At 30.9% G+C, this 11841-nt stretch overlaps 1 protein-coding gene across 3 annotated transcripts in view; it reads right to left on the minus strand.

The window, feature by feature from the left end:
* cdm (importin-13-like protein cdm) overlaps positions 1-11841 on the minus strand; it is a 144606-nt gene that overhangs the window by 31605 nt on the left and 101160 nt on the right. For all 3 annotated transcript variants that reach the window (XM_085818532.1, XM_085818531.1, XM_085818530.1), the window contains 3 exons: positions 7980-8158; positions 1152-1316; positions 164-406 (listed from right to left, as the gene is read on the minus strand). In XM_085818532.1, the coding sequence (XP_085674658.1) occupies positions 164-406; positions 1152-1316; positions 7980-8158 (587 nt within the window). The remainder of the gene's footprint in view (positions 1-163; positions 407-1151; positions 1317-7979; positions 8159-11841) is intronic.

Here is an 11841-nt window from a genome sequence, read left to right on the forward strand (position 1 = left end):
ATATCAGAATTAATGGTTATATAATAAAAGGTTTTTAATTTATGACTTCAGTTATTAAAAAACTGGTAACTAACAGACAAACAAGTAAAGGCACTTGAATTCCAAATCATTTCATTGACATCAATGTAAAGAAGAAAACTAATACATAAATAGTTTTTATTACCTCTGTAATCTGCTCGTTTGCTTCCCACTTGTTCCCCAAAGACGAGAAGATGGCTAAAAGCTTTTCTAAGACAAAAAGTACTGGTTGTGGCTGCCTCTGATTTTCTTCTGATATTCTGTTTGATTCAACAGATTCCTTCTCCTCATTTTCTTCACTTTTATCCCAGTGAGTATCAAGATTAGAGAACAGCATAGTAAGCATATGTAGATTATGAACTATAGCTGCTGCACTCGTAGGGTTATTCTATAAAAAACATACTTTTATAAGACTACAACACATTAAAAAAAATAAAATTAACTGGACAGGAAGATAAAATCAGTTTATGAAGTCTTGGACAGTTTGCTGATGCAACAGCACATTGATTATAAAATATTCTATAGTTAAGCAGCTCATAAGAATTAGATCTCATGAAATACTGCTTTACAGGACATGATAATACTAGAAAAAGAAAAATACATTATATAAAAACCACATAAGTACAAGGACATACTAAAAAATTGCAAATTACCTTTCTGATTTTAAAACATTGTTTGACAAGCTGTCACAAAGTATAAATGAGCCCTTTTTTATGGCTGGGAACACACTAAGGCAACGATTGCCATTTATTATTAATTTATACATTATTTTAATAAGCTTTTGGTTCATATGCTTTAAAAAAATTGACCTTTTTTAATATATTACATGTGCTACTAACTTAAAAGTACTATTTAAAAATAAAACATTTACCTTTCTATGCATACAAAATGCACAAAATAACCTGATAGAAATATCAATGCCTTCTCATAAATAACTATTTATTCCTTTCGATATTTCTCCTTGTGACTATTTACTAGAGGGATATTTTTTAAAAATTACACAACAAGCATTAAATGTAAACCATTAAGATGCCAAAAATAATCATTTTAAAATTAATAATAATTTAGTTTTTATACTATAAGTATTAAGTAATTTTTAAATATTAAGTAAGTATTAGTTAATATTATCATACCATTTCTGAACATAAATGCTGCTGCAATTGATCAAATACTGGAGACAGTAAGGAATTCAAATAATTCATGATGTAAGAGTATGGCATAATTGAAAGTACTTTGCCAACTGCACACATAACTCGTACTTTTTCTCGTGATTTAAGTACATTTCCTTTAAGAGCTTCCTAATAATGAAAAATAAAGCAATAAATAAAGTTCCCAAATTATAAAACATTACACTATAAAAAGTATATAATAGCTAATTAGGAGAAATGTACTAAAATAACTTTTTCGCATGATTTTAGTTCATTTCTTTAAGAGCTTCCTAACAGCTAATTGATTTTAAAATGGTAAAGCCTATCTAAAAGTATTTAACCTTTAATGCATGGAGGCATTGGAAACTAAGAATTCAATGACAGAAAAGAAGGGAGATAAATAAATAAAAATAAAGGTAAAATAACACTTTTTTGGCAGAAAGCACTCACTTAAAAAGTCAGATATTTCTTAATACAGTCAAAAGTCGTTAATTCGGACACCCATAATCCGGAATGATCTATAATCCGGACCTCAAAGCTAAAATCTTTCTGCGCATGCGCCGCGTTAGCACATGCGCACAGATGTTTTACGTGTGCGCGTAAGACCTTGACTACTGCGCATATGCGTGTGCGCAAGTGCAGAATACGTTTTCGCCTGCGTGTTTAATGTATAACGGACGGTGTAAGCTAAAATTATCTAATTATCTATTTCAGTTAATGTTAATGATTGCACTGTTCCTTAATCTTCGAATTGGATCTGGCTTATTATTTTTTGCAGGCTTTAAGAGCAATTTTATAAAAGTAAACTTGAACTTTCGATTATGTCAAATAGAATTTCCGACGCTGGAACTTCCAAAGGATCTACAAAACGAAAGTATGTTTCGATGTCTAACAAACAAAAAGTGGAATTGCTTCAAAAAATGGATAAAGACATGAAGAATGTGACAGAGAGGTTAGTGAAAATGAAAAAAATTCGATTGACAAATCTCGATTGACACTCGGCACAGCAATTAACGGGACTTGAACAGCGGAACTTTGTAACTGAACAAGAAATTATGTCTTGTTATAGAATTAAAGAGAAAATATGATCACATAAAACGAAGCAACTTAAAGAACTTACATTGAAAGAAATGTTTAATAAATTAAACAAATAAATATTAAGCTTTTTTTTTTTTTATAAATTTTGATACTCTTTAGATCATAATTGTTCTTTATTTCATAAATTACGGTTTCATATTTTTAATTTTAGAATTTCTGCATGCCATATTACGAGATTTAAACTGATGATCTATAATCCGGAAAAATCGATAATCCGGAATCGCCGAAGTCCCGACGAGTCCGGAACGACTTTTGACTGTACAACAAACATTAGAATTTGTCCTCATTTTACGTGAAAATAAATTTTCCATAAGAGTTATTAATGCCAGACTGTGCAATAAAAATTTTTTAAACAGAGCTAGAAATTTTTCATGCAAAAGTAGAGATTTTAAAGGTAATGAATTATTATGTTAATAAAATATTGTAAAAGTGTTAATTTTTTACCACAGAAAAAAGTTAACAGTAATTAATTTTAAAAATTAAATATGCTATCTAGAATTTACTAACAAGATCTAAAATGTCAGGAAGAGTCTAGCCATAACATGTAAGCTGAGTTTTGCATTGTTTTATACGTAACTGTTATGAAGTTTCAGACTAATAAGATCATGGATGCAAGAAGCAGGAAGAGATGCTGATGATATAGACAGAAACAAACAGTGGATTGTTACATGAAACCTAACAATAGTAAAATGAATATGACCAGTTGGTTCGTCCTGTGTTTAATTCTACAATCTAAAGGAACTGACTGCATGGAATTTTCGATGGTTTTTTCCTTCAAAATATAACCATAATGTTGAGTCAATTTTTTTTACAAAAAAGTTTCATAAACTTTCTTCGAAAGGGAAGGAGATATCAAATGCCTTGTCATAATGCTATCTATGCTAATCTTTCTTAAAAGAAAATGTAAGTATCTTGTATGATATCTTACTCATTGCACACTTTTACACAGTTTTAATTTACTCACTTAATTTTTGATACTGACTGCTAATTATAACTAAATGTCAAGCTACAACACCACATCATTATTCATTTTATGCCAAATTAAAAATAAGATCTTCAATCTAGTCCTCCAGTCAGAGCATTCTACTGTCGTTTTCTTAAATTATCTTCAGCTATGCCATGTAACTCTGTTCCTCTAAATTAGTTATGGCCTGACCTGTTTCTTGGAACTCTTTCTCTTGAAATGTTAAATTTGAATGTTCATGGTAAGTATTCTCAACACTTTTTTAAGGTGATCTTCTGTAATTAAATATTTTTATAGAGTCTACAGACAAGCATGCAGACCAAACTTCAAGGAGAATCCAGCACTCTACCTCAAATCTCTATGAACAACCTCTTATGCCACACAGTAAAAGGAAAAAAATTAGAATTTCTTCTTTTTATGGTTCTACCAGTGGCTGACTGGTTAAGTAATGCTGAATGCTGATAGTTCATCTTGGATTCAACCCAAGGCTTAAAAGGCTGGCTGCATGGCTGGATTTCATGGTTTTTCCCATACGCAACATGAATACCAATCAGTTTCCATTAGAGAGTTTTTCACAAAGTTATCCCTCCCTTTAGGCAAATGGCCTTTATGGTGCTTTGCCGTATTCAAAAAGTAAGTTCTAGTTCAAGTTTTAGTTTTTATGTTATGCTTCGGTTTCAAAGTATCAGAAAAATAAAATTAGACAGATGACTGTCAGTACAGTTTGCCAATAAAAAGTTTCATATCCATGCCAAAAAAATTAAAAAGGGAATTTAATATAGGACTGCTGTAATAAATTAATTGAAGTAAGCAGATTCAATGGAGTATATTAGAAAATAAAAAAAGTTAAAATGCAATATAATAAAACAGAAACTGAATAAATTGAACAAACTTGAATTTTATAATATGTTTCACATAAAGTTTTCATTTGTTAACAGTTTTTTTAATTATTTCTTGAGATTGGAAGTCTACTACTACAGTGCCAAAGTCCGAAATGCAGACTTCTAATATCTGAAATGATCTAAAATTCGGACCTCAAATCAGCAGCATCCATTTTTTAAAAATGTTTTTTATGCTTTACACTCCTACATCAAGTAGTTTTTCATAATAAAATATTTCAAGAGACCCCCATCCTTAATTTCACTTTGAATGCCAAACAGACAAATCATTATTTATTATTTTTTTCAATCACTGCACTAGTTTTTTTTATTTTAATTTTAATTTTTAACATTAATAAATGAATACCAAAGAGCATGCTAACCTTTTATGTTGACATTACGCTTCCAGAGGATTACAACTTCTGCTAACTTTGCTGCAATTTCAAGTGTTGAGTGTGTGCACAAGCAGAAATTTAACAGAAATTTCTTTTCATATGCAAAAAAGATTTCGTAAATTATACTCCTAGATAAAAAGATTAAATTTAGTGTTGTTTTAATTGAGAATGACTGATTTGTTATTCAGCTAAGTCCCAGACCGGTGCCAGAGCTGGTGCGACCGCACCTGGCAACAGAATACAGAGGAGGGAAAATTTTTTTAATTTACAGAAGATACTGTGATGCAAAATTTTAAGAACTTAGGAAGGTGCTTGGCAGCAGAATTTCTGACCCACAGAGACTGCAATAGGCCACAAAATGTCTAGTGCCAACCCTGGATAAGTATATGTGAAAATTTATTTATTTGGGACTCAGATAAGCATATGTGGGAGATAGTCGTAAGTATAACAAATAACTAAATTATTAGTATAATTCAGGCTTAACTTCATCAACATGTGATAGAAGCAAGACAATATTTAGCAGAACAACATGTGTTTAATTGCCAATCTCATGATACATCATTAACAGGGTATAGCGAACGATAGCTAAGCTTTATGATGATAGCCACAAATTCGAAGGTTTTCAGATATTGCAACAAAAAGCAAAATAATACAACAGATGAAGAAGCTGAGAAAATTTTGCCATCCAATAGTGATGATGAACCCAATGATTCATTGGAAAAGCCAACCGAGTATCCGCAAATGAATGAAGAACCTGGAAATGATAATCATGGAAATTCTGTACAGAAAAGACCAGCGCGAATTACGAAGCCCCCAGAAAAATTAAAAGATTATGTAGCATACAATACAAATGAAGGATTACCTAAGACGTATGATGAAGCTATAGAATCTGCTGAAAGTGAATTCTGGCTATAAGCAATGACAGAAGAATTGAGTTCAATGGAGGCTAATGAAGTCTGGGAATTAGTTGAAAGACCCATCGATAAGAAAGTTATTAAAAACCGCTGGATATTCTCAAAAAGGGATGAAAAGGATAATTTAGAAACAATTTACAAAGCAAGACTAGTAGCAACCGGATTTAATCAAAGAAAAGGAATTGATTATGAAGATGGATTTAGCCCAGTAATGAGACTTGCAACCTTTAGAACATTACTATCGATTGCAGTTTACAAAAACTACAAAATAAGATTTTTCGATGTAAAAACTGCATATTTAAATGGATACTTGGATAAACCAATTTACATGGAACAACCACCTGGCTTTATATCAGATCCGAAGTAATCTAAGTAATAAGTATATCTTGTAAAAAAAAAGTATATATGGATTACCACAATCAGGCAAATGCTGGTATGATGAATTATGTAAAGTTCTTACAGAAAAGAATTTAACTAGACTAAAGTCAGATCTGTGTATTTATATTTATAAAGATAAGATCAAATATTTTATCATAGCAGTATATGTGGATGACTTAATGGTGATTGGAAATTCAAATTCTGAGATAAGTGACATCATTTCTCAACTATCTAAATCATTCACATTACGAGAAGTCACTCAAACACAAAAATTTTTAGGAATATACATCCAGCAAGAATCTGGAAACTGAAAATACTCAGTCAAGAAAACTATATAACTAAAATCTTAAAAAACTTTGAAATGGATGAATGTAAACCTATCAAGACTCCAGGAATATTGGGTGAAAATCTTGATGACATAGCATCTTCACCACCTGTGTCGAAGACAAAATATCAAGAAGCATTAGGTTCATCGATGTACTTAGCAACAGGCACAAGGCCAGACTTAGCTTTTGCAGTAAGTAATTTGTCAAGATATAAAAAAATTCCCAGAGAGAAACACTGGAAAGCTGTAAAGAGGATATTTAGATATATTAAAGGAACACAAAATACTTGTTTAGTGTATACTTCAGACAATGGGAAATTAAATGCTACATCAGATGCAAGTTGGTGTACCACTGAAGATGGAAAATCATTTGGAGGTTATTTCATTAAATTAGGCAAAAATTTCATAAATTGGAAGTGCAACAAACAAAGAATAGTTGCTCTATCTACAATGGAAGCTGAACTTTTAGCATTCTGCAAATGTACATGTGAAGTTAAATGGTATATCTTTTTACTTGAAGAATTGGGTCAAGATGATCTAATTGACAAACCAATAGGAATTAAAACAGACTGTCAAGCATTAATAGATTGGATTAAAAAACCAAAACAAAGTAGCAGTTCAAGGCACATTAATAGAAAATATTTCTTTGTTAAGGATGAATATGAAATGAATCAAATCATTCCTCAGTTTGTGTGTTCACAAAATCAAGAAGCGGATATTTTAACAAAGTATCTACCTAGGGTGAAATTAAAAGATGAACTATTAAAGTATGGACATGACTGACTGATTAAAATTATATCTTTAAATACAAATAAGGGGGGAATTGATAGTATTTGTTTATAAAGCATAATTTTAAGTTTTAATATTTTGGCAACATAATATTAAATTGTAAAAAGAATGAGTTAAAAATGTATCTGGAAGAGAGAGTTTTTCATTATTATGGTTTGGTAGAATGTGGTAAGATTTCTTTTATTGAAGTTTTTGTATTTATCAAGATTTTCTACACTTTTTGTTTAATTTATAAAACACATTAAAAAGTAAGCTAAATTTCTATAAGCGTATTTGTATTTTTTTAATTTTGGAAAGGAGGGGCAGATAGCATCATCGCTAGATAATGAAAGAAATTCCTGTGGGAAAAAAATTTTAGGAAGTTCTAAGGGCCAAACAATGCCCTCCCCAAATAAAAAGTTTCAGAATTTAATTTTCTTATAGGCTTTTTTTGAAATATTCTTTATAAAGCTAAAAGTTTGTTTAGATCTAATACTACAAACAGCAACAATCTCCATACTGACTTCAACTTTTACACTAACAGAAATTTTACCGTGCAGTTTTTCTGTTAAAGCCATCTCAATTAAATTGGTGAAACAGTTGACTTTCATTTCATGTTTTAATATAAAATTTAATACTTGTCTGTACAAGACATGTTTTCTGGGAATAAATAAACAAGGGGGAAAAAAGGCAAATCAAAGACAATTTGTCTTTGGCAGCCTCAAAGCTCACCACTGATGCTATCACTAAACAACTTCCATTTCAATTAACAGAACTAAAATGAATTAAAAAGTGTAATAAAATAATAAAAAGATGCTGCCTATTAAAAAAGAACAATCATCCACATTATTTGGCAACACATTTATCCAGATCATGTATTCCTACTTGTGCTGATGACCATGACTGCAAAGACAGTACATGTCATGCTGCAAAGATAGTACAAAATAATATCTTCAGTAAATAAACTTTCATGTCTTTCTTATTTGCTAAAAATATGTTATTTTCTAACTATGTAAATAATCAACAAGGAAAATTAAAAAACTAATATATTCATTTTTCAGTAATATGCATTAAAGTTCTTTTTTTTACTTACCAAACATGCATGAAGAATCTCTTCAGCAAAAGGTTGCATGGCAGAATAACAGTTGGTGATATCTTTTAAAGCAAATGTAGCAGAGACAGCTATTTCAGCATTTTGCAAACCCATAAGGAGAAGTGGAACAACATAGCCCAAAACATTAGGATGAACATTGATCCATTCAGCATAAGCACCTACAAAATATTTTAAAAACAAAATGAAAAAAAAAAAAGGTTACAGATTTGAAAAATACTTTATTTAAAGCTATTATTGTGTGTAAGACTGAATGCACAAGTCTAATGAAAAGTCAATAAAATTTATTCTTATAACAAGAAATAAAACAAAATGCTGAAATTTTTCCTCAGAGAAATTCGTACAATATCACACCGTAGTTAAATTTTAAACTATTAAAACGTTAAATAAAACACAATTCAAAGTGCAGAGAAAGCTAATCTATTCAACAAATTTACCGCAGCTAAGTAAACAACAACAAATAAACAATTGAACTGAGATGTTTTTCTCCGGCATTTGAAAGCTTTTTAATCATGCACGAGAACATTCTAGTAATTTTTATTTTCTCATTCCTGGAAATCAAAAGAGTAGAATTACAGTTACAGCTAACACACAATTGCATTTATTCAATTTAAATATAAATTATAAACTATCTATTTATTAAATGCTAAATGCACGTAATTTTTAATGTGAATACCTCAAGATGGCCTACAGACATTGCACTCTCATCTCCTATCCACTGATATGCGAGAAGGAACACTCACACATTTAACAATGCCTCTAAAACAGGGATGCGCAACCCACAGCTTGTGAGACCTTTTGTTGTGGCTCATATGCATATCTGGTCCCTTTTCAATATTGTAAAGTTAAGATGATAGGAAATGACAAATTCCAGCTATGCTGCACACTCAAATGCGTGCCTGACCAAACCCTCCCTGAATATAAATTGTTAGAGGGCTTTGAGCCAATACACTATTTTATACTAGAAGTTGCGCAGCAACAATGCTCTCAATATTCTAAACATTATCACTGATATCAAAGTGGGTTGCTTCAGATACTTTGTTTTAATTCACTGACCCTTATGAGTAACTTTGTCATGCAACATCTAGTTATTTTATAGAACCACTGTCAGCCTTATGCTGTAGCCTAAATGGAGAACACGAAATTAATTTTTGAAATTTTATGCGAAGTAGCTGCTTTGGTGGCTTCATATAGGTATAAAAATATTCACATCATCTATGCACATTAATCATTAGATTTAATACATATTAATGCTACTATAGTTATCCTAATCTATATCATCATATGATCAAGGGAGGGCATATCGAGAATTATATTCATTCCACCGGAAAGTTCTGTCCATTTTTGGAATAACACAAAATACAAATTTTTCTTACAGTCAATAAACTTCATTAAATAATAAAATTGCCTTTATTATTAATGATTTTTTACCAGTGTGAGGGAATATGTACATCCCATTTTTAAAAAATGTTGTACCTTTTGATGTGAAAAATTGAACCAGTGCTTTTTTGATATCTTCATTTTTGAATTTTTTTACCCTTCAAAAAATTTTGTTAGGACAAAAACAAGTGGTAGTCAGAGAGTACTAAGTCCAGCAAATATGGTGGATGCAAAAGAATTTCCCAGCCTAGTTCTGCAATTTTTTTATGAGTCCCCAAAGCAGCATGTGGCCCGGCATCATCATCATGCAGTATGATATCTTTTCTATTGAACATTGCCGGCCTCTATTCTTGGTCTTTAAATTATCCAGTTGCTGACAATACTTCTCAGAATTGAGCTTTTCATTCGGTTTTAAATGCTCATAATGTATTGGTCCTCGAATGTTCCACCATATACACAACATTCTCTTACTCAGAGTCAAATTTAGTTTAGAGGTGGAAGGGCTAGATTTTCCGGGCTCACAATATGCTTTTTACCTTATGAGGTAATTCACTTTTCATCCCCAATTATCATCGGTTTAAGAAGGGCTCGATTTTGTTCCAATCAAGCAGAGATGTGCATATGATGACTCGGTCATCCAAATTTTTCTAACTGAATTCATGTGCCACTCATCTTGAATATTTCCACACCAATCCTATCTTCCAAGTATGGTTCAAAATGGTTTGCTGAGCTGAATTAAGCCTGTCTGCGAACTTTGATGTTGTCAGAAAAGAATCCTGCTCCACCATGGTCTTAACAACATCATTGTCAATCAAAGATGATTGCCTGAATGAGAATGTGGCTTATTAGAAAGGTTGAAATCACCTCTTTCAAATTTTTCAAACAATCTTCTGCATGTCCTATCAGAAACTGTACCTTCACCAAACATTTGCAATAAATTTCTACATACTTCTGTAGCATTTCTTCCTTGTTGAAATTTATATAAAATACAGTGGCATAAATGAACTTTATCAGTGGCCATGGGTACACAGTCGCTTCACACTTAAGACTAACATGAATCAACTCTGTTTTAGTTAATTTGCTATGTCAGTACGTATACATTCAGCAATAAAAATAGGCAGCCGAACATGCGCCAAATAAACATGTGCTTACATGTTGAAAATTGTTGTCATATAAACAATAGAACGAATAATTTCAATGATGATTGGAAAGAGAAATGTTTTTTCATTGATTTTAAGAACAAATGTGTTTGTTTAATTTATGGTTCAGCAGTTTATTTTTTGAAGGAGGGAACAACATAAAATGCCATTTTACAACAGGCCATAAAAAATATAACGCTAACAGCAATCTAAGAAAACATAAAGCTAAAGAATTAAAAAGCACATTCATTGCCCAACAATAAATGTTTACTGCAAATAAAATGAACGCTGCTACAATTGCATCATTTGAAGTTGTATATACACTTGCTTTTTCACACACACACACGCACACACACACACACACACACAAAAGGAAAAAAAAAACTTTGAGGATGGCAACTAAATTAAAGAAACAATGCTTACTGCATTGCAGATTTTATTTCAAGAAGCTAAAAATAAGAATAAAATTATATCAGCTATTCATGATGACCAATTATCCAGAAATTCCATCACTTGCAGAATAGAAGCTATGTCTGAAAATGTTAGAAGACAGATAAAAGATGGTTGAAAAAAAAATGAGTTTCTTTTTCACAGTGTGACAAATCAACAGATATTTGTAATATAACTTAAATAATATTTTCATAAGAATTGCTCAGTGTAGAAAGGTATATTTTCAGTTTTGTTATTAAGACTGCAATACATGTGGAATTCAAAACTTTTATTTAGGTCTAAATAAACCATTACTTAATTATTATTAATTAATTATAAATTAGTTTTGATGCACACATTATATTAACATACATGAATTTAATGATATATTATAATATTCCACTCTGATTGTTGAATTTATTTCACAGCCTTTGACTGTTAATAAAGATTACCTTCTTTCACAGTTAAATTTGTTTGCCTTATCATTTAGAAATCTGGCATTGATTTTTAAGTCATTTCAGTTGTTGAGTTTTCAGCAATATTATAATCAGCAGAATGAATTTCAAATATAAGGCATGTGGGCCATAAACCAACACGTGATCATTCTACAATAGGTGGAAAACTGGTTTAAAAACAAAACTAAAAGTTGTTATGTAATACAGTCAAAAGTCGTTAATCCGGACTCGTCGGGGCTTCGGCGATTCCGGATTATCGATTTTTCCGGATTATAGATCATCAGTTTAAATCTGGTAAAATGGCATGCAGAAATTATAAAATTAAAAATATGAAACCGTAATTTACGAAATAAAGAACAATTATGATTTAAAGGGTATCAAAATTTACAAAAAAAAAAAAGCTTAATATTTATTTGTTTACTTTATTAAACATTTCTTTCA

Source organism: Stegodyphus dumicola, chromosome 6 (genome assembly GCF_044657685.1).
Source record: "Stegodyphus dumicola isolate Sdum_Otavi_A_Nest chromosome 6, ASM4465768v1".
Lineage (NCBI taxonomy): Eukaryota > Metazoa > Arthropoda > Arachnida > Araneae > Eresidae > Stegodyphus > Stegodyphus dumicola.